The following is a 24222-nucleotide window of genomic DNA, read 5'->3' as shown; positions in this document are numbered from 1 at the left end:
TGAAGGATTTTAATAATTAGTAACTTTTTTACTTTCTTGTTGCACCTGATGCAAGTTTGGAATCCCTTCTGCAGTATTCTTCAGCTGCTGCAGGAAGAAATCTTCAAAACTGATTATTCTATCTCTTTATGTATAAAAAGCAAACAGGCTAATAACATTCTGTGTCTGCTTTTTTTGTTTAAAAAATAAAAAGAACAGTTTAAAGAACACGAAACCCAAAGAGCATCGCATGAACAGCCAATAAAGACAAAAGCTTGTATACAGGTTTATTAAAGCAACTGTAGCCACAGAAATTGTAACATTTTCAAAATGGAAGCATGAAAAGTTATTTTTAACCTAATTTTTATTACAGTTATTTCCAAGTGCAATCAGCTCAAAATATACATATTTTTATTACTGGGTATCAACCTCTTAGCTAAACGAAAATTACAACTAAGACTATTAGATGTTAATGTAAGAGACAGTATTGCTTTATAGAGCTTTAAAACAGTGCATAACTTTACAAACACTTGACTACCTTCCCCTGTATATATATACAGAGAAGCCAGGGGATTAAGTAAATCCAACTCAAGTCCAGAATATGATGTGTAAGGTCAACATTAAATTAAAAAAAAAAAAAGATACATGGCTTTTAGCTGCTATGTTCACAAACAAACATCTAAATAATGAAAAAAGTTTTCAAGAACAATACCTCTTTCTGAAATGAACTGAAACTGACTGAAATCAATTCAGATTAAGACCTTATTAAGATCTTAAATAGAAATTTTGATGTCTAAACAGCTACTTTGTGCAAGCGATGCAAGTTCCACATATTAACCTAAATAACTGCTGTGTAAGTTTTCTTTAAAAAAATATTCATAACTTAATAACAACTATAAATACACAAATTGAAAATAAGAAAAACCAAATGCTTGTTTCTTTCATTCCCAGAATAACAGAGAATCATTCAGTTGGCAACACAAAGATACCACGGTCTTCTATCGTACATATCATCCAAGTTAACATTAAAACTTTATCATTTACATCACACAGGCAGAGTCAAAGCTCCACAGCTTGGACAGCATTTTCCACTTTCATGAATTAAAATTTTATTATATCCTAGGGACACATTCCAGCAAGGCAACCAAAATTATTTTTTTCAAATATCAAAACGGTGAAGTTTTTTGTGTTGTTTTCTTTCAAGAACAAGAGATCTGTAATATGAATTCAGCTCTTCTAGCTCACAAAAAGACACCAGAAGTTACACATCTAAGGCAGTGTCAAAGGAGGAAAACCAGCATTTAGTCTGGTAAAATTTTGTATGGCCTTAAACCAGAAGCCAGACTCATAAAGGGTGAAAGAAAGATGTAACCTTACAGCTGAGAATCTTCTTAAGTGACAGGAAAAAATGCAAACATAAAGTCAGTAGTCTCCTGTTTCTGATCCTGAAGGAATCAGAAGCCTTTAGGTGTGTCTTGTATATATATGGTATAAGAAAACGAACACCAAATGCTGGAAAAACTTCCCATATAACAAAACCAATCTATCAAAAATGCATCATCAAAGCATTAAAAAAAATCCCTCATGGGGAAAAAGGTTTGCACAGTATATAGACAGACTCTGCAATATTTTCTCCTACCTAAGCTGTTCTTGTGACTAAAAGGAATAAGATTTTCTGCCTTCAATCTTCAAAACCCAAGTGGAGTTTGTCAGCTTCTTTATGAAACGATACTTTTAGTATGATAACCTAGAAAATGTAAGAACATCACAAACCTTCTGCCTGTTGATTTGCAAACTCACTTTCAAAAAAAAGTGATGTCAAATCACCTCTAGCCAAAGGACTCTCCATATCTGAAGCACCTGAAGTGCTCTACACCAGCTAGGACCACTATAGGTCACAGAGGCCAGTACCCCATTCCAAGTAATTTCTGTCCTGCAGAATATCGATGCATAATCACAACTAAAATGAGTTGAACATTGTTTAAACTAGAAAACTTACAAGATGTTTAAACAAAAAAATAATTATAATACATTTCTCTTTATTTTTGCAATATTAAAATCACCATTTTCAAATGTTTTTCAAGGTTTTTTTAGACATATCTGTATCAATGTTTTCCCTATACTTAAAATAGAAAATTAATCCAACACCAGGAATGTTAATCTCTCTACTACTACTAATAATAATAATAATAGCATATTAAAAGTGAGTCACCTTTTTAGTTAAAAAAAAAAGAACAGCTAAGCCATTAGATAAAGAAAAATTAGTTAAATATAACCAAGTATGCCAAAATATTTAGTCATTATTTACTTGGACAAAGGGGAAGAAAAACTTATATTTTATAAGTATTATAAATTTATTATATGAAGAGCAATAAAAAAGCAACACAGTAGACCTGTATTTAACAGCTACAGTGATAAGCTACTCAGTTGTTGTGTGACGCTGCAATTGTTGACAAGGTTACAGTACTCCTCCCCATTTCTGTCTCCTGGTGATGATGAATTCGGTGTATTTTCTCTACTCTATGTTACCAGTTCTGATACTTAACTTAGGTAGTGAAGCTCAGGACATGGAAAAAGGTTTCCAGGACTCAGGGCTGCAGCTGCACATGTGTCTGTTCTGCAGGGGCTCCATGGGGGAAAGGACCTCTGCCAGTTCCACTAAATGTGCACTTACTGCAGTTCTAAAAAAAGAGCCAATATTTACCATTGCACATCAGCTTGCAGGAGAGATGCCCTTATAGGATATTATCAGCCATTCAAGCACTCAGGTTTTGCTTTCCAAAGGAAGCCTGGCAGAAGGTGTAATTCTTGACTGGAATGGAAACATACCATGTGTGACTTTTAAATATTATGTTCCTGATGTTGAAATCTCAGACATAATGGCCACAAACCAAGTAAATACAACTTGCTACAATAAAAGAAAAAAGCTTTTAAAAGCTTTAAATGTTAACATTAGAATATTATTTTTTATAAAAATCTGATTCATCTAGGACACTGTGAACATCTAGGCCTGGGTCCAAAGCCATTGAAGTTATTAGGACTGCTTCCCTCTATTTCACCAGACCTTGGATAACTCTCTCGTTTCTGTAACTCTCAAACAGACAAATACATGCAATATATCATCTCAAAGCAAACGAAACTCAACACATTTCAGTGGCAGCACATTCATTTAAACAGAACCATGTATACTATATATGGAAATGAAGTGTTCCTCTCAAAGATGCAAACCCGATGTATTCTCAGGCTATAAATACCATCAGGATTCAAAATGGGCCCTTTCTGACCAATCTGTCTCTGACAGGCATGGAAGATAGGTATAATTCTTTCTCCTCTACTCAGACCCTGCTGCTTTTCCACCCTCCACTGTCACCCAAGGTGACCTGTGTGTCCCAGACAAAAGTGCCCACGCTGACAAACCATGAGGTCTAATTTGGAATTGGTGTATTTAGCCCTGTGTAATTTCGCATAAATGCCAGCGTAGTCTTGTGATCTAGCAGAGTTTTGCACTCACTTCTCAGTCAGGCATTGTATTCCTGCAAGGAGTAGGGAGCTGGACTCAATGATCCTCACAGCTTCCTCCCAGCTCAAGCTATTCTATGATTCTAAACCTTCAGCCATGTAGCAGCATATAAACCCACAAGAGAAACACAGATTTTTAAAGTGTAGTTCCTTTCCTTTTGCCACTAAAATCATATGTGCGGGAGAAAAATATTTTTTAACCATTAACACCCACACATAATGTTTCAGCAATCTTACCCTTAGAAAACCTCCACAAGCTGCATTCACAATGCCCTCCACAGACTTCTGATAATTCAGTAATTTTCATACATGTAGAATACAGAGTTTTATGCAATGTGACTAGGTGTGTTTAGCAGAACCAAAGGGAACACCCTGTCCCCCAATTTCATCTAGTGTTATATTTTCATATTTACACCTCCCCAGTGACTGCTGCCCTCCCAGCTTCACACTACAGGATACCTTGCTGCTACTGAACTACATACACCTCGATCCTGCTGAGGAATTACCACCAGCCAGCCCTGAAATTCATATAAACTTTTGTCACTCTGAGTTGGATTCCACAGAATAGCAGAGCCAATCTCAGAAGGAACACTTGACTGCTGCTCTGTGTTGCGCCTGAACAGAAATTACAGCTTCTTTTCAGGATTTGTCCCAGGAAGGGCACTCAATGACTAAGGTTCACAATCCAGTTTCTTGCAATAATACAGAACATACAAGTATCATCATTGCTGGTCTTAATTATCATCATTGGATCCCATCCCCACAGAGATTATATTTAGGGCTAGTGCTCTCTAAATGTTCAGTGTTTCTGTCTCTAGGGCTGTAAACTGCCCTCATTCTGCATTCAGAAATCCCAACGCATCAAAACTGAGCACACGGATCAGTGTTACTTAAAAGCTTTTTGTTTGCTATTACAGGCATTTCTTCTATTGAGCTAAACTGGGAAAAAGGTGAAATTTAATGGCTTTCAACCAGCACTTACAGATTTGCAAATGTGAGATTTTCAAGTTATTTTCGAATGCAGATGTTCTTCTAAAATGTGTATGTGTTGCAAAGCCTTGAGAATAAGTATGATAATGTACCAAAATAATATTTTGGTTGGGAATGTTTGGTTTACAGGTTAAATCCTTGTCTACGCATTCTCTTTTCTGCAAGCATAACCTATTTTAGCATGTGTTTATAAAATGTGAAATCTTTTACAAGCTCCAGAGAGCCAGAATTATCTTCCTTTTCAGAGCACGGGAAACAGCAGCACACACCTCTCCACACCAGCACCTTTCTCTTCTTGTAGAAACACCACCTGCAAAAGGCTGTGAGTACCTTTTCTTTCAGACCTTGACCTCTCCACCATGGCCACCTCTCATCTGGCAACCTGTCTGGTGAGGAGTAACTGTATGCAGACCACCTGACAGCCATGGGACAGGACTGCCTGAGCCAGGCTGGGCATGTGACTGAGCAGCAAAATGCATTACAGCTCCCGCTAATCCCTTGAGCCGCCCAGTTGTTCATGGCACGCTGCTGCCCAGTACATCTTCAGGAGAGTCAAGGTGATTCCACACACAGGTTTAAATGCAGAAGGGATCTCCTGCATTATGTGGCCACACGTGTCTTCCAATGGGCACTCAAACTCTTCTCAACTGATCGTGCCTCAAATTCGTTTCTTTATTTGGAGAGGGCGTTTATGCAGGTATTGCTCAGAAACCAACAAACTTCGCCCACACAAGAGTCAGCTTGGAATGAATATACTGCTTGTTTTATGGACAACTTAAATTTTCCACTTATAAATTTTCTCAGGCTTTAGAATTCTGGGTTGAAATTCTTAACTTTTCAAACTCTACTTCTGAAAATCTTGTATTTCCAGCAAAACCAGATTTTTTTTTTTTTTCTATTCAAGACAAATGGGAATATTGCTTGGTTTCTATTGACTTAACTTACTACATTTCAAAAATACGTAGACCAAGGTCAAAGAAGACTATTAGGGCTCATAATTTCAGGCTAACAACTGCTACCTATAGTCATAATTTCATTTTATGCATGTACAAGTTGTGGGGAGGAAAAGCTCTTCCAAAACACTGAAAGCATCATGGTAAGGAAGTATTCTACCTGACATAAGGTCCATGAAAGAAAGAGGAACCTTTCATTGGGGAACCAAGGAGCAGCAATAAAGGGTCTGGTATCATATTCTTCAAAAGGAAACAAATTCAATTTGATTCTGCACTAACCAGCTCCAGGAGCTGACTGTGCCCCAAACCTGTGCTCTCTCATTCCACTGCTCTTTCTTCATGGTTTTAGAGTTTGTTCAAAGCCAAAATATGATACCAGATAATGTCAGCAGAAAATGCCCTCCAGGAGCATAGAAAATGCAGAGGCAGATCCATATAATATAGATTGTTTAATATGCATTTAGCCCCTATGTGTACATCACCATGCATATTTATTTTATTTTTCTGCTGTTAGCACAAACAAGAACAACTAATGCCCGACTCCAACCCAGTGAAGTTTAATCTCATGTTCTACTTTTCATACACAAGCAGAAATGAGTTGGTCAAGGGAAAAAGAACAAGCAATGACCACACAAGTTAATTTGCAGTACCTAAGCACCACTAAAAATGTAGATGTAAACACTGAGAAGAAAACCAGCATTTTTCAAGGCTAGTTGCAAACAGACTGTAGCTAATTTTGAAAAATTGCATCTAAAATCATATACCATATTAAATAAAGGAATACAAGGGCTGTGACAGTAATAACTGTCACACTACATGAAACACTGACAACAAAGGTAAAAATTTACCTTTTTTTTTTTGGCAGTTTTGTTTTTAAATGCCAACTCACAAAGCAAATATGGAGCATGAAAATCCTAAAATTTCAACAATCATTTTTAACACATGATTAAGAGTGATGTTCTATTCATATACAATTACATAAATTAGATATGGGATTTTAATGTTGATGATTCTGTTAGCAGTTTTCACATTCTTGACTTACAGTATCTTGACTTTCTTATCTCCAAGGGAAAAAAAAAAATTCATACCATAAAGTGTTAAACTGTTTACATCATGGTTTTAAATTCCAGCTTTAAATTGAATGAATTGAAGAGGGGGACACTCCAAACAAACCACACTCTAAATCCTTCTAAGTAGTCATTAAAACATTTTACATCCTGAAGTCAAGTTGATAATCATTGACAAATCCATGGAATACAATGTCATGCTTAGAATATAGCAGGGAGAAAAAAAATGAAACTTTCTGCAGTTCTTTGCAATAACAGATACAGACATGAGTGTTAGCACAGTAACTTTGAATTATTCACCTATATATGTGAATTATTCAATAAGAGGCCACAGAAAGTACACGAGGAAGATTTCTTTTAGCTCTCTCACTGGGATCACTCTTTATGTAGACAGTGAGATGATGCTGGATAGCCCAACTCCCCTGCAACCTGTGGAGCAGCAGAAGAGGCAGCACGGGAAAGGAAACTCCTAACACGCAGAAAACTTCTTCAATCCTGCAGTAGGAGGAGCTACTTCTTCTAAAATTGTTTCTGTAGCAGGCCCAGTAGAGCCAACCCAGCATATATACACATTCACATTTCTCACCAGCAGCCTCAGCAGCTTTTCCCAACTCACAAGCAGCAAAGTATATGCTTGATAACAGCAAAGTTTCAGACAATTCCAGCTGTCACTTCAGTTAGCCTTTATACCCTAAATACTAGAAAAGTGTTTTGCAATATCTAGTTGTAACTAACATCCTCGCATGTAATTCCCTCCAATTTCCCATTTTATCATATAAGGAATGTAGGATCAGCCCTTCAAAGTTCTTCTTTGCCAGAGTCTTGAAAATCCTCACAAGTGGAACAAACAGGATCCAAAAGGAGACATATATCTCCCCCTATCTGCAGAGCCCTTTATCCTCCTGCCCCAGGGAATGACATTCATGGAACTACTTCAGTCTCAAAGATGAAATAAAGTGACACCTTACAACCTGCCACAGCCATAGTACATCAAACTATTCGGACTGGGAGTGTTTCAATCCCCCAACAAAACCTGTTACTGAACTGCCACATTTAGCCCAAGAGGTTTTAAAGACAATTTGCACATATCTTTCTATACTGGTTAAGAAATGACTTGTCTGCTTTAACGGGCTGTGTCCCAATAATGGACTATCTGACCAAGAGCACCCACCAAGAAACCACACATAAGAAGTCTGTGTACACGTCTCTAACTTTTTACTCTCTCAAGGCAGGAAGCACAAGGAAATAACACTCAGATTTTTCTTTTTCCTCAAGATCCCTGATAGCCTTTGTAGATTCATCTCATTCTGTGGAGGCAGAAATGCTAAATACACAACAAAACCAAAGGTTAAGTCTTCACTGCTCACCCTTCCTTGAAAATTGCCTTTTACAGCTGTAGGAAATAGTATCTTATTATCACAAATTCATTAGAGCTGTGTCATTATACCTGGCTAACATCTTTCTGTGAAAGTTCAGGTTTGGTTTTGAATGGAAAAATGAAATGCCTATAGAAAAGTAGTGCTGCCTGATAGGATTCCTGATACTTAAGTCTGACTTAAAAGCTTTTATTCCTTCAGCAATCATTCGTTCAATAGATAGGCCAAGTTCACAATAATAGTTCAGCTTTCAACTGGAATGTGGGGGTTCATTTAGGGAACCCAAACTACACAACAAAAAAGAACCGTAACTTTCCAAGCTCTCACTTTGTTCCTGGTTTCCCCTCAATGCTGGGCCCTTCCTACAGCTGGTGTATGTGCTGTGTGTTCAGGGGGAAGGGACCAGAGAAAGGGGAAGACAGCTCACTGTACGTCAAAGCAAACCAGCAACCTAGCAACCATATATTAAAAGGTGTGTGTGTTTTTGTGGGTGTCTGTGTGCCAGGAATAACTGAAGCAGATTATTATTCCATTTGTAATTCAAAAAATGTGAAAAGGGAAGGGGAGAAACTCCAGTTGCTGGTCTATTTTGGGGTCTGTCAAAATCCACTTTCACAATACAAAGCCGTAACACTTTCTATCTCATTTTTCGTAATCAAAAATGAAAGTCTGGACTTGAGCAAGTTCTTAGCTTTGGTTTGAAAATTTCTTCAAAGCAGAAACTGAACTTACTTCACATACCTATGCTTTCTTCCAGCTGGAAAAATCAAAGGGGCAGAGAGGCTGCCTCAAGGACTTCACACTTAGGTTAAGAGAATACTTACAAATGTACAGAATACTTCTAGATAGCTACATTTAATTTAACACACAGAAACGTCAAAGATTCTGAGGGAGAGGAACTAGCTTCGTAAAGATTCACTTGAGTGAGAAATTTACGCCTTCAATTTTGCCAAAGTTTCTCATTCCACAAGGCAACTGAGAGTTTAGGTCAGCATATGCAAGCTCCCACCCCATCATAAGCGGTCCCAAGGGTGCATATGAACTTGTGATCCGCGCCGTCCCACTACACCAGCCTGTGCCTGTGACAGGGCGAGGTCGCACACCGGGTGTAACTCGCATGGCACCGGACGAGAACGAAGGAGCGAGTCCCTGCGTGGGGTGGAACAGAGAAGGGGAGCGGGGAGGCGCCTCGGGACTGCAGCCACCCCTCACCCTTCAGCTACACTGCCCACCCTGCAGCTCCCAGCAGCCGTGGCAGCCCCAAGCCCAAAGCAGCCAGCACACTGCCACCAGCAGCCCTGGGCGTCCGCTCCACCGCCACCTCGCCCAGGTGTCCTGCTCTGCAAGGCTGGGCTCCTACTCCTCCTCACCAGCACCACCGCACCAAACCATCACCGGCAGCAGCAGGGGAGGGAAGGGATGGGAAGGGGGAGTTACCTTGTTTTTGACCCCGCAGTGGCAGCAGACAGTCCACAGGTACTTGAGGGTCCTCCACAGCAGGATGATAAACAGTCCCCCAAAGAAAGTAACCATGGATGAGGCGAGGAAAGCCCACCACATGCGCTGTCCGCGGCTATCGCAGGGCACCTCCATGGTCACCGGGATGATGAGCGCATCCATCTTGGGCACATTGACGGGGGAGGAGGACGAGTCTGTGTTGAGATTGTTGGCGTTGATATTGTTACTCATTCTAATGCCGCTGCCGCTGCCGCCCGGGTAGGAGCCGCCGCCGCTGCCATTTGCCATAGCTAACAGCGAGCCGGGCGCGCAGGGGCTTCCGAGAGCTCCTCCCGCCGCCAGCGCCCCCCAAAAAGCCCATCACCAGCCATATTGCTGCTGCCGCCGCTGCTCAGCGGGGAGGGATAACGAGAGTAACAAAAATAAAAAAGCCCCCAGTCAAAACAAACAAACAAACAAACAAAAAAAAAAAAAACAAAACCAAACCAACCAAAAAAAAAAAAAAAAAAAAAAAAAAAAAGCAGGTGAAGAAAAGCGACCGCACAATTCCCGGGTCCCTCTCGGGAGCCGACAGGCCGGTGAATTCCGAGCGTCCTCTTTGTACGGCGAAAATAATATTTTAAAAAATTAAAAATAATAATAAAAATATAGTCTCCTCCTCAGATTCCCACCCCTTCCTTCTCCCGCATACACAGCCCCTACCCCGCCCACCCCAAAAAAAAATCATCCACCACCACCACAAACTGATGCCTCTGAGCGTCTCTCCAAGATACCCAGCGCTGCGACCCCGCTGGCCCCAGCGGGGATCCCTCACTCAGCCTCCGCCGCGGATCCTCCCGGAGGTGGTCTGTTATTATTGTTATTAGTCTTTAACTTGTTATTAGCGATACTCAGTCACCCTCCCCGCGCACCCTCCTCCTCCTCCTCCTCCTCTTCCAAGTCCAGCCCCTTCCTCTCTTCTTCCCCCCTCGGTGCCGGCAGCAGCCTCCTGTGGCTCCTAATTCATCCTCCGCTGGCCCATCTGTGCGTGCGCTGCCGCTGCCGCCGCCTCCTCGCCCATCCTTCGGGAGCTCCCTCCAGGGCCCGGCTGTCGCTCAGGCTGTTGCTCCCACACGCGCAGCGGCGCCGCCGGCTCCCGCCCCTCCCTCTGAGCCGCCGGGGGACGCGACGGCCCCGCAGCCGCGGCCGCTCCGGGGGCGCATCCAAGGCCCCGCGGGGCGGGGGTGCCGGCCGGGCCGGGGTTCCGCGCTGCCGCTGCCGCCGGGGGTGGGGGGGGGGCGCCGGCTCAGGCGGGCTCCCGGCGCCCCATGGGCAGCGCTCCCCGCCCCGCGGCCGCTCGGTCCCGCTCGCCGCGCCGCCGAAGCGCCGAGCGCCCGCCGCGGAGGACGGCGAGGCGGGAGCGGGGGGCTGTGTGCCGAGGCGGGCGCTTCACAGGTGGCGGCGAGGCGGTGCCCGGCCGCGCCGGGGAGCTGCCGGTCCAACAAGTCCCGCCGGCCCTGGCGCGTCCATCGCCGCCGCGCCGCGCTCTCCGCAGCCGCGGTGGGGCGGGGGCAGCGGCAGCGGCCCCCCCGCGCCGGCCGTGCGCGGGGCCGGTTCCGAGGATGTCATGACGCAGCGGCCAACGCACGGCGCAGTCACGGCCCCGGCCCCCGCAGCCCCGCCGGGCCCCCGCGCCCAGCGCCCGCATCCCTCGCCCGCCCGCCCGCAGCGCAGCGCAGCGCGGCACCACGGCCAGCGCGGCCCCTCCGGCACGGCGGGCCCGGGGCTGCGGCCGCGGGGCAGCGGGGGCACGGGGGAAGGAGGGAGGGAAGGAGGGAGGGAGGGAGCGGGGCGCGCTCGGGGCTCGCAGGACGCGGTTGAGCTGCAGCAGCAGGTGCCCGGGGATGCGCACGGCGCGGGAGGGGGGAGCTGGCATGGAAACGCGCTAAGGGAGCGTGAAATAAACAGCGGGGACCGCGGCGTGGGTTTTTCCGCTGAAGGCATTCGTGGCTCGTCTTTAATTGACACGGGGAAGTAGTGAGAACGCTCCGCAAACGCACCGTAAATTGCCGCACATCCCAAGAACATTCCTGAATTTAACCCTTAGGAATATAAATAACAATTTAAAATTACACACTTGGGGAGGATGGGGGTGAAAGGAGAAGCCAGCAAGAAAATCTGGATAGTCATCTACTTTTTTTCCGGATTCACGTTGAAAAGCAGAGAAATTTATGTCTATATATGTATTCATTTATATATAAATCAAAATCTCCATTTGGCACATGGTCCACTCACTGGGTTGTCTGTACAAAGTATTATGCAGATCCTCTTGACATCTTTCCAAGGGTAAAATACAGCAGCCTTTGTGTGCGTGACATTCCCCCATCTTATCTAGTTGCTATACCAGCAGAGAACCACCATTATGAAATAGTAATCTCTTAACCTTTACTACTAGTAGTTTCTGTTTATGCGTCTGCCAGGGGCTTGTTTGTTTTTGTTTTCTACTTGAGGTAATGAGATTTTATGAGTTTTATGGGGCTCTCTAACCTTATCACCCCCACTTTTTTCATGCAATAACACCACTGTTTGTCTGACTCGGAGTTTTTCATGATGTCTCTTTCCAGTCTGCTGCTCCAGTCTGTTCCTTCAAGAAAAGGCTTCCTTTCTCAAGAAGGGTTTAATAGGGACCTCTGAATAGAGAAGGCATTAGATAATGTTATGGAAGTGTATACAATACAGGTAAGAAAAATGCTACATTACTTTTTCCCAGAGAAAAACAGTCAATTACATAGCAGACCTGAAGCAGGCCATTCCCAGGAGACTATTGTAATGGAATTTAGTTGAGGATTTCTAGATGCAGAAAACCAGTCAGATTGAAAAGAAACTGCATGTCACAGCTGCCACATGCAAGCTCAGACTGCGCTACCACAGCTGCTGCCCCTTCCCATGTGTTTTCATTACCAACCCTCCCCACAGCTAGAAAGCCACCTGGACTGCAAAGTGTTGCCATGACAGGATCACACAACCTTGAGTCCTGGGCTCTGAGCCTGGTCCTCGTGGTCATTTGCTCTGCATTCCTGTGCTGGTGTTTAAGGAACACCCTTTTCACAGCTGCACACACACCTAGGGATCCTTTTATCCATCAGCAAACACCAGGAGTGGAACAAGGGCAGGAGCATTGTAACACAAGCACTTGATGTCTGATCTTCAGAAGTGCCGGGTACTTAGAGACACTCTTACAGCTAATAGAAACTACAAGCCCTGTGCACCTTGAAAGACGAGGACAATGAAGAGCGGCTGCACGGCATAGCCCTGGGAAGGTTTTTGCATGGTGGAATTTCTTCCATATTCCAGTCTGGCAGATAACAAGAAATGAATCTCTCAAGCTATGGCTGTGACATACATCCTCCCTTGCTGTTTTTTGAGAGGGCTCAGAAGATTTGACACACAGACTGCAGTCTGAAAATACATTTTCTTGCTTTACATTCAGAAGGTGCAAGTTGAAAAGTATTTATTTGACTCAATACTGCTGCAGCTGAGCAGTGTGGACATTGGTTTCAAGAGCACTCCAGATGCAAACTGGATCATTAGGCACCTCTAAAATCTAATCCCCATAATACTAGACCCACATACCAACGATGGTCCTCAAGAAAAACTCAGACTAAAGCAAAGCAAGTGCACCACAAAATATAGTCTGTATGTTCAAATAATTTGATTCAAACGTGATCACACAAAATTTACATCCAGATTTGTACAGGGGTAGGAGATTTATTGTGGTCACTTGTAAAAGGCTGCTTTGAAGTTCTGATGCTCAAAAACTGTTCATAAACCAACCAACCCGTACAGTAGGAGTCCTAGTTTATAAATTTTACATTATATATCCAGGGGAAAGCCTTTTGTTTTATCTGCATAAACAAAACTTTTATTTACATAAATATGGCTCAGTTCTACAAATATTTACCATGAAACTCACACTGAAAAGTAAATACTGATATCAATTGGTGAGTCTTACCTTACCAGTTGAAAGTTTCCTTACTAGGAAATATCTGCAAACGACAAAACAAAGTAGGTAACTTTGTACTTTGTTCACCTATTCATAGACAGAGGTAAAAATGATTCTTGAATGAATACCCCTTCCATTAAGTCCCATTTGAGCTTACTCCTTTATGAATAAAGAAAGGTCTGCTTTCCAGTTCAGGCTTTATAAAGCAGTTTGAGAAAGCCCCCTGGGGCTGTATGCTTCATTTACTGAGGCAACAACTCCATTTCATGTTGCCTTCAAACTAAACAAGATTTTCAAGCTCTGCATCCTGGAGAGATCTGTTCCAAACAAACAGAAAACTGCAATGGATTAGTTTTCAGATTAGTTGTCTATTTAATATGTCAATGCAAGAGCTCAAAATTTACTTGATTAACAATACTATTTACTGAACATAACAAACACTGTGCTGACCTGTGTTTTTCCTGTTCTCACCATGTAGCATAGTCCAGGACAAAGCATGCCTACTCAACGTAATTCTGGAGATTTTCGTTCCAGAAAGCAGTGTTTTAGCAGCAATAAAATGACTTCTCTTTATGTAAAACAGTTCCCTCTTGTGGATATTCTGTGCACAGAATCACAGAAGTGTTTAAAATATTCATCAATCCTGGATCTTTGCAATTAAAAAAACCCAACTCTGTTCATCAATTATCCAAACCCCTTGGCATTCTTGGTTTTAGAAATTAAATATGTGAGGAAGAACAAGCGATTGCATTCAATCATAATACGATTTGCCCAATTAAACATTATCAATAACAAATTATTTAATTAAGTGCAATACACACAACAAGCTAAATAAAGTTGCATAACTGTACCTACATGAGTCAAGTACAAATCACAATGGGGTTTTTTATTTTGCTTATATGAGAAAACTTCCCACAAGTTCCGTTAAGAGAAACCATGATTAAAAATAAAACAAGAAAAAGATACACTATATAAAGAAGAGAGACAGTAATGGCAAAGCAGTCAGGGTTTCCAAGGATCCATGTACTAAGTACAGAAGACAAAGAAACTCCGGAATGATAAATCTTTCAATTAAAACTAAAGAGTCCAAGCAAGTGGCACAGCTTCACTGGTGACACAATATTGCACCAGGGATTAATTTGGCATGGCAGTTTGGAAATAAAATAAAACATATGAATGGAGTAACAGTGTCACTGTAAGATTAATGTGTTCTCCAAATGATTACAACATTATACAGAGAATATTTTTTTTCCTTAAGAAGAGAAATGTGAGAGAATAAATGTGCACTCTCCAGTTTTTCCTACAGGCATGTATGGTCTAACTGAATCCGGGGAAATTATAGAAAACAATTGCATGTTATTATCTTGTGGGAAATTATAATGAAAAAGGCTAAAAGCCTTTATATACGCATATATCCTAAACTTGTTTACCACAACGTTTTTTTTTTAAATGGTTATATGTAAACCTTCCTAAACTTTGATTTAAGGTACAGAGTAAATGTTAAGGAAGCATCTTAAGGGACAGTAAAGGTAAATACTTTCCAAGGTTAAAAAAAACCCCAAAGTTCCAGTGATTTCTGTCCGACAGCCCAACAGGCTCCTTCATGTTTCTGTTGTTTCTGTAGAATACACTGTTGGCTTTTAAATAACATCAGTAGCTGTGGCAGGGCAAGCACTTACACACAGAAATAATGTAAAAAAATAATAAAAAGTACTTCTAGTCAAGAGGCTCGGTTTGTGTTTCTGAGGTCAGTGGGGCACTTGGTCTTGACTTCAAATGCTGGAGACCCAGGATCAACCAGACTTCTGATATAAGCACAGATGTCTTGCATAATTAATTCAGAGCCTCACTTTAGTGCTATTCTTTACTATTCCTACTGTCCTGAGAACAGAGTGAAAAATAATGTATTTGTAATGATTAGATAGATACTGGAACAAAATCACATCGTGAAATAATTCTGGGATTTTTTGCAATGCAAAATGTTTTCTCTCTGAGATCTTGATGTAAAACCCATAAGGTTGGATCTACTGTCCTTGTCTTAAAGACTCAAAAGAGGAAATTTTAGCAGGAGATTATAGCAATATGCACATAACTATATATTTGCACATGGCAAATTATCTTTAGCATTTTTTTTTCATAGAATTTAGACAACCCGTTTCAGCGCATATTAATTGAAAATTCTATTTAGCTTACTTTCTATCTGCCCAATCCCTGTTCAAAGACTGAAGTACATATTTAGCACAATAATATATTGCACACGGTAACAGTTTCTTATCAAAGTACTTTGCAAATACAAATATATTCGAGCTCATCACATCTCTCTGTAACAGTATACGTGAACACTATTCTTGGCAGTGAGGTTACGTAACGATTTCCTTGAATTAGTTAAAACTTTTGTATTGAGATCTATTTTGGCACTGAACCTGGCAAAATCCTCCAGCTGGCAGGACAAAGACATACCTCAGCAGAAGGCTTTAATGGGTCACTCAGTCATTCAGAGTGATCATCTCCAGAGTACTGGAACCCTTGCACTCAATCCAGCCAAATAAAATATTAAAGAAAATCCCTTGTTCACGCTAATCCATATGGTATGAATAGAAATTTAATAAAAAATAATATTGTAAACATAGAGTATTTTCTTTGGGCTTTTAAAAAAATCATTTTAAAAAAGCAATTTTTGCATATCCTTGTATTTTATTTAAGACTTGGACCCATACATACTTCCTCATTCTTACCAAGTTTCCCAAATCATGTAGCTTTTGATTAGATGTGATATTTCTTGCCAATAGGATCACTTCTTATTGGAAAATTAGTATGGTTTGTGCATTAACAGAATATTAACACATGGCTAGAATCTGAGAAAATGTGACAGCAAAATGATGACCTCAGAAGTAACATTAATTAAGCCATGTTGGAGTGGTCTGAGGTCTGTAATTGCATTTAATAAATGTGAATCTACACACTTAAAAGCACTCTTGACTCCTGCGAACCAGGGCCTGTTTATTACTGTTTGTACTAATGAGATTTCCTTCCAGACAGGAGAGAAGAAAGTAGGAAGATATCAGGATATTCTGAAGTCAGAATAGTAGCAGTCACTGTTAAAATACAGACCAAGAAAGGGGCTACAGAAATAGCAGTCAACAAAATGGAAAACAAATCGCAGAAATAAAAAGACCTTTAAAATATCTCTCTTAAACTATTAGTAAACTATTAGTTCCCCTTTTTCTGAGTGGGCCCTGATGGCCAAACCAGAGAGAAGAAGCAAGTCCTCCACTGAATGATGATGATAGAACAACAGAGAAGTGCAGTGGTGTGCAGAGAGCCACTGCAGGGGAGCAGTAAGAAGGAGTAGGGTAAAACTTCTCTATGGTTTGTGTTGGGCTTTTCTAGTTGTATCAAATCAGGACAGCAACATCTGCAAACATATATAGGGCAATGCCAGGACTTCTTTCTGTACAGTTCTGGTTTTATGGAAGCTCTCCAGTTCTTTGTATAAATATTGGCACCTGTTGGCCATTGTAGATAAGCCCAGAAGCTTCTAATGGAGCAACAGCAACTGCTATAGCAGTACAGCAAACATATATATATATATATATATATATATATATATATATATATATATATATATATATATATATATATATGTGTGTGTGTGTGTGTGTATGTTTGTGTTTGTATCTATATCTATATCTATATCATCTATATCTATATCTATATCATCTATATCTATATCTATCTCCTGTGTGTGACATAACTATGAAAACACAGAGCAGTCAGAGTGTCCCCCAGTTCCAACAGCAGTGTTCATGCTGTGGCCATAGCTGCTATCTGCAAACACAGCATTCCAGAACTGCTCAGGTATTGCCATAACGATCAAAGACAAATACCTTTTTTTTTTAATTGCTTTAATTTGGAGAATTAAATCTTTATTGCCTCATATTTTAATACTTTCCATTCATTTTACTTGGTATCTTGCAAACTAGGATTATGTGGGCCAGGCAGCTTTATTTTCTTGCTTCTAGGAACCATTTGGCTTTGACTCTAGATCCTTCTAAGGCACAACTAAAAGGCTGTAGAGGGAAAAAAGAAGTTTGATTGTAAAATATAAACCTACAGATGCCTTTTTGCATTGGCTGATTCTTTTTTAAGTCCATCAGCCAACTTTGCCACGTGGCACCCACAGTGAGTCATTGCTGTCAGAGTCAGAGCCCCTACAATGGAAACTCTGCCAGTTATTCCCAAAAGCAGCCACAGCCTTGACGTACTGTAGGGCTCCAAAATCTGCTGTGTACAATTTAAATTGTCTGGGGAGCAAAGCAATAGCAGGACAGTACTGCTGCTCTGCTCCAATTAGGCCAAGGGAAATTTTCATAAAACTCAGCTAAATGTAAAAACCAAGAAAAATGTGAAGATGCGTGTGTGTGTTCTGAAACCAGCCCCTGAGAAGAACAGCTCTGAGCACTAGCTAATTTCATGTCCATAAGGTGTAAATCTGCTTAACACTGAAAAAGCAGACATCAGACATCGTATTAAAACCTTAAAGGGGAGACCATATGTTTACAAGCAACCACTCCATTTTTTTGCAACTCATTATGACACTCACACTTTGCTCCCGCCGGGATATATTCACATTTAGGAACTTGGTGTTTATTTTTGACAATAGCCTCAACATAATTCAGGAAGAGCAGTGTTTGCAATGACCTGCTTTGCTTTCTTGTCTCTCACACTTGTCTGGAGGTAAATAGCTGAGAACTGGCAATTTGCAACTGAAAATAAATTGGAACAAAATGAATCTTTTATCATCAAATATCAGCCCATACAGTAAAGTTTGAAAAGCTGAATTTCACCATAATCAGAAGACGTAAAGGCGCTTTTTCTCTTCCCACTACGTAAGCACAGATCCACCAAAGAGTTTTTCCAATAGGAGGACGAGATAAAACACATTTAACACGCAATCCTGCAAAATGCTGGGCATTCCTGCTTTGATCCAGCAAAGCATTTAAACAGGTGTCTAATGTTATGCACAAGTAATCTCTCAGAATTCTGTGACCGAGTCACATGTTTAAAATTAAGCATGTGTTGTAGGTCCAGGGTGACAAGGCTCGACACCTTGTATGATTAAGTGACTAGTAAGCTGAAGAGGTTGTGTAGGAGTCGTGTCCTTAATTGCTTGCTGACTTCATCAGCATGTATATCTTACTGGGGCTGTATTTGCTAGCATGCAAAAGGTGACCTTTAATTCCAGAATTAGTATAGCCTTCACATTTTCTTTTCTGTTTGGAACTATATGTTCTTCAATTAACAAAATAATGAAAAAAATAATAACTTTGTCAAAATTTTTGAAGGATCGGTGATTAACTGACATTATTTTTGATAGTCCTGAAAAAAGATGAAGCTCTGAAATAGTATTCTGAAGCCATAATATTCTGTTTTCTCATGGATAGGTTCAAATATGTCCCCTCACAAGTCAATGATGCTGCTAAGGATCAAATATGAACCAGTAGTCACAGATAAGTGTCAAGTGTCAGAGCTCTGCTAATGCAGCAGTCCTACATGCAGTACTAAGCCTGCAGCAAGCTATCAAACAAAATATCCCCAGGCTGAATTCAAAATAGTTGAATTCAAGGCCAAAATGAAAGCTGCCTTAAAAAGCAAGCAGCAAAAATATCTTTTTTTCCTGTGCTAAATTCAGTGGAATGTTGGGATACCTAATGGCAACTGACATAAAGGAAGTGAGGTTTTGACCTTCATTGCAGCCTCTGGGCAATATAATAATGGCAGAATGAAGCTTCATAACCTGAATAGTGTTGTATGCTGCATCTACTCATGTCCACAGCTTTAATTTAATCTGATCTATGGGCAGATGTTAATTTCTCTTTCCTCTCATAGGCAAATTGTTATTCAACTTATGTTCAGAACTAAGATAAGTTATTTGGGAAGAGGTGTGAGTTGTTTGTGTCTTATGCAGTGGGTGCAGTTTTGCCTTTGAATACAAGTCTGTAGCTGCATCAATGAAGTATACATGTGGATATCTAATAATAATTCACATGTGCATATCTAATAATAGTTAGACACAGGGTAATTTGTAATCAGTGGAGCAATATCTTTGGAGAAAAGCAGCATAAATTATTTTCATAAATGTTCACAGGTGGATATTCTGCAGATAATCCTTAATTATTAATTAACATGCAGGTTTAGGCAATGGAAAACTGAACTGTGTTTAGCTGTGAGACACATTCATTACAAACCTTCCACCTATTCACCATCTCAGTCAAGTCTTATTCAAAGTCTCTGATAATACACTCCTTCATGTTATATGTCTTTATCTCTCACAACAGGTTTTCCCAGTATCTCCTCTACTAAAAGGAAGTTCACTGCTATACATGTGAGAATGCATTCTTACTCACCTATCCTCAGTGTGTGAGAAACTGATATATGCAGTCTATTGACAACTGCAATGATTGGGATATTTCTAATGTTTACACAGGTTTATGGTACTTGAATTGATCTGTTTTTCCTAAATTATGACTATTGTTAAAAGTATATATATAATGTGTATTATAAGTATAAATGTGTATTATAAAGTGTTACTTGGTATTATCAACTTTAAGAAACTTAAAATTTAGACTTTTTTTTCCTCTGATTTTCCATAATGTCAAATTTCTAGTGTTTTCTTTTTGTATCAAGAACTTTTTAAGGTCTATGAAGAGATTAAGCTCTATAATCATTCTACATCTCTTAGGATCAAGGCAGGTGAAATGCAAAGCTATGTGTAATGTGTTAATCTCCCACAATTAAAAAAATCCATTGTTTTAAGTGCTAGAGAACCCTAAATCCATATTAAGATTATATAACATAGAATAAACAGTACTTCACTGATATAAGTGTGGTCATGGAGAAGCTCTAGCAGTACAGTATTCATTCCATGTTAAAACAAGAAAAATTAAGTTAGGATTTCAGGGATACTTTTGTCTCCTGGACAAAACCAGCTTACTACTAAACTTATTTCCTAGAAGGAAATGTGACCTGCTTATATAAAAAAAGCATTCATAAAATTGTGTTTGATGAAAGATTCAGCTTCTTATAGGCAAGTAATTATGAGTAAATTATTAACTAACTACAACAGAGCCATAGGACAAGAAAAGTTTGTCAAGGGCAGGGTAACATTAATATAAATAAATACTATTTTCATAGACAATATTTAGGCAATATACTTTGTTCATTGTGCATCAGGTTAGTTCCCTTTCAAGTGACAGGCACTGGCAACTAATTAGGTTGTGTTTAAATCCTGATTGATGTGTCAATGGAACACACTTCTGTTTGCATTGCATGAATCACAAAGTAAGATTTACCCAGGGTTTATCACTATCAGTAAAGACATAGATTATGTCAATTTTTCTTCTTAAAAAGAGGGTTTCTACTTCCTTTTCTCCTGGATGGTACAGTAAGTGCTTTCTAACACAAACTAAAACATACAGCCAACCCTCCCCAGTGTTTTACCTTCCTTTTGAGAAAAAATCCTGACTTCCAGACTCTAATAAATTCAGTATTGGCCATCTTTAAACATGGAGTGTCATCTCTCTAGTATTCTCTGGAATCATATTTTATTCCAGGTTTCAGGAAATACTGAGGTAGACCTATTTCTTTGGACAATCAGAACATATTTTCTTTACTTTCTTCAGTTTGCTCCAGCTTCTTCAAAACTACCATGTTAACCTGTTCTCATCCTGGACCAATAATTCTGCAGCACAGAAACATCTTATCTTGTCATCCCAGTCTAAGAATAATAAAAATGTCCCAGTTCTGTAGCTTTTTTAACTCTCCTTGATGAAGAACGGGATCCTTATGAACTCAAGATATGAAGGAAAAATATCCCTTACTGAGGATAAAGCTGTATGTGAGGAATCAGTGCTTTCAAATGCTGCTACAGTATGACAGAAGACAATCCTACCAGGCAACATCCAGACAGGGGCTTCATGATGAAAATGGCCAGTTAAGGCAAAAAGATGTTCAACTCTGAGATAGGGTTTTGAAGTAGCTGGTTACCGAGGAAATGCATCATTTCAGATGCAGTCAGACTTTTTTTTCCAGTTAAAATTTTAAATATTCAGACTGTCTTCATATTAAACTTAGAGCCATTGGATGTGGGTCAATGCACATACCATTTTGTGTTATATTTTCCCCATGATGCCTAATAGCTCTTGTATAATGGGTACGTGTTCTTGAAAACTAGACAGAGGCGTTTAAATCTCCTCTAAACCAGGCAATGTAACTATTAGTAGAAAGTACTACAGATGGCTGACTAATTGAACCATGGAAAGCATTAACACACCATTTCTCAATTTGGAACTCATTATTCATTTGAGTTCAATCTCATTTCATTACTGTTATAATTCCATATAAAATTAAAGTGAGTTTTAAACTTACACACCTGAGTGAGGTTATTTTCAGCCACCCAAAGTATCCCTCACTTCCAGCCAGTCCTACCAGACCAGAGAAAATGACTGTATTTTTTGCTTGTTTTCTGGGGGTTTGGGATTATAACTTAGTTATTAGAGCAGAATCACTAGGCCAAGATGCACATGCAGCCTTTGCTCTGTGACCTTGAGAAGTTACTTGTATTCCATGAATCGTGTTTACCTCTGTGCAAAGGGTATTGTGGGGGGTTAATATCTCTGCAGTGCTTTTAGAGCATTAGGTGAAAGGTCCTTTAAAAGCTCAAAGTATGGCTTATTAATAATATATAAACACATATCTTTCCAGGTTATGTCTCAGGTATCCAGCATGGGGATTTGTACAAAGCTGCATGTCTTCTCCAATAAAACAGACTAGAGCAGCTACTTATTTAAAGTTCTTTTGCACCAGATTAACTGAATGCCTGAGAGAATGATACTAGGTCACCTTCTTAAAATGGCCTGAATAGCAGCAGAAGATTAAGAAATGGTGGGAGTGACTATATTTTGTTACACTGAAAGCATTACAAGCAAAGTGTACATGAGCAAAGTGACATTCACTGACAGATTGAATTGCATTATGATAAACTAAAAATGGCAGAGAGGCTCAGACCTTTGGAATAATAACTCTTGAAGATTTTCCATTTTGATAATCAGTTGATTGACAGAGTTACAATGAGAAATGGCTAGGACTTTTAGTTTGGAAAACGGTTGCTTTGTGATCCAACTTGGTTTCACCCCAACACCAATGGTGTCACAACCTGCATCTCTGCTAGTTTTCATGATCATTTTTTAAAGTGCCAAATGCTCAATTTTCCAGCAGCAGCTCAACAGCTGTAACCAAACACTCATCATACTAGATCATACACGATACAGGAACACAAACTAACTCTCATGTGGCCAGCAAACTTACAGTGCCACCCTATAATTAACCATTGCTGGACTTTGTTTAAGATCATATCTATTAAAATATGCTTGGAGTTCTGAGGTTCTGAAGGGCTTAACACCATCCATTCATGCAGCTTCTCTTTCCTTCTGAAGTATTGTAATGTAGAGCATGAGTGTGTGGGTTGCTTTAATGGCATTGGCAGAAATATGCCTATGTGTGTGTAGTTTTTGAGTTTTGTAACTAAAGGCATGAATGCAAATATATCTTCACTTAATGTGTTGTAGTTTTAATATACTACAGGATCAATTTCTGGCATTATATTTCACGCTGAATGGCAGCTTTTTGATTCCTTTTGAATTTGTCTGTTGTGAAGGAAAGTGAGGGGTGAGAGTAAACTTAGTAAGTGGCCAATATCAACATAGAAAGAGAAATACTTTTTTTCTCCAGGCTAGTAACATCCAGCTGGGAATGAAACCTACTTTGTCAGTACAGCATGAGCTAAGCCAGGCAGTCATTGGCAGCAAGAAATCAGGTCACAGTGGTCTACAGCAATCCTGCTGCTGGATCATACTCTTGAACGAAGAATGAACATGGACAAAGGTACAAATTGCATCAGCAGCAGCAGCTGGGTGAAAATGAGGTTTAGCTTCTTATAGGAACCAGATGGTGGGCTATTAGAAATTGTCTAAAGCTGCCCTGGAGTGGCAGGAACAGGCTTGAGTTCCTGCAGCAGGCAGGAACTGAAAGCATTAGTGTAAAGACTTTGTCAGATGAACATGTTGAGGCATTCATTCCTAATGTCTCCCTACTTCTATTATAAATTTCAAGGGCCATGAGCAGAGGAGAAAGATACAAATTATGGAAACAGATGGAGAGTCAGTGAGGCATAGAAATACAGGTGCTATACGAACAGATGGAGTGAGGGGGAAAAAGAAAAGGAAAAGTGCTAAGTCTGAGAGGTGCACAAAATTCAGCAGGTGTATAACAGCTCAGTCTTGTAGGGGGATTTGGAAATTAATTACATCACTTTTTTCTCAGATAGCTCACTCCTTCCCACAAGAGACACTAGTTTCTTCTTTACTCCATGTGCATTAAAACAAATTGACCTGTCCTTGAATACGTCTGACTGCCAGGAGTTTTTAAGAAAGTTATCTTGTGACAGGGTTGAACTAAATCAATCTTATTAAGAGCCGTTATCTCCTTAATATCATTGCAATTCCTTTTTCCCAACTCTAGACCACATTAACTTACAGATCAATGTTAAAAACAATGGCATATCCAGAATGCTCTTGCTTTCAATCCCAAAGCAGATAGTATCACTGTCAAAAAGATGATGCCTGTAGAGGTATTCAATTTGGTAAACCATCTGATAAGCTTAGACTACATTCACTAAATCTCAAATGCAAAATCACTTTCCCATTACACAGAAAAGCACAATCACACTGTCTGACATGAATTACACCAATTTCCCTAACGATGGCTGTTAACCCAATAAGAGTTTTTTGATGACTTAGACAACTCAGAAAACCTAAATTCAAAATTACAGTACATTTCCT

The 24222-nt window shown here is 40.1% G+C and overlaps 1 protein-coding gene and 1 long non-coding RNA gene across 29 annotated transcripts in view; one reads left to right on the top strand and one right to left on the bottom strand.

The window, feature by feature from the left end:
- Positions 1-10237, bottom strand: part of KCNMA1 (potassium calcium-activated channel subfamily M alpha 1) — a 433224-nt gene extending 422987 nt beyond the window's left edge. For 15 of the 27 annotated variants that reach the window (XM_088168936.1, XM_088168915.1, XM_088168920.1 and 12 more), the window contains exon 1: positions 9322-10030. In XM_088168936.1, the coding sequence (XP_088025062.1) occupies positions 9322-9630 (309 nt within the window). In that variant the 5' untranslated portion in view covers positions 9631-10030. Of the gene's footprint in view, positions 1-9321; positions 10032-10079 lie in introns of those variants that run through there. The other 12 variants (XM_088168912.1, XM_088168913.1, XM_088168922.1 and 9 more) reach the window with 3 other exon arrangements.
- LOC148223006 (uncharacterized) lies at positions 10070-19819 on the top strand. Of its 2 annotated transcripts, none has more exons than XR_015805132.1 (3): positions 10070-10184; positions 11946-12060; positions 19663-19819. It is a non-coding gene; the product is annotated as an uncharacterized LOC148223006 (long non-coding RNA). The 2 variants fall into 2 exon arrangements; XR_015805133.1 differs by lacking the exon at positions 10070-10184 and adding an exon at positions 11167-11215.
- Positions 19820-24222: the final 4403 nt, after the last annotated feature.

Source organism: Sturnus vulgaris, chromosome 8, assembly GCF_052056855.1.
Source record: "Sturnus vulgaris isolate bStuVul1 chromosome 8, bStuVul1.hap1, whole genome shotgun sequence".
In the NCBI taxonomy this organism is placed as follows: Eukaryota; Metazoa; Chordata; class Aves; order Passeriformes; family Sturnidae; genus Sturnus; species Sturnus vulgaris.
This window is presented reverse-complemented; position numbering and strand designations above follow the sequence as displayed.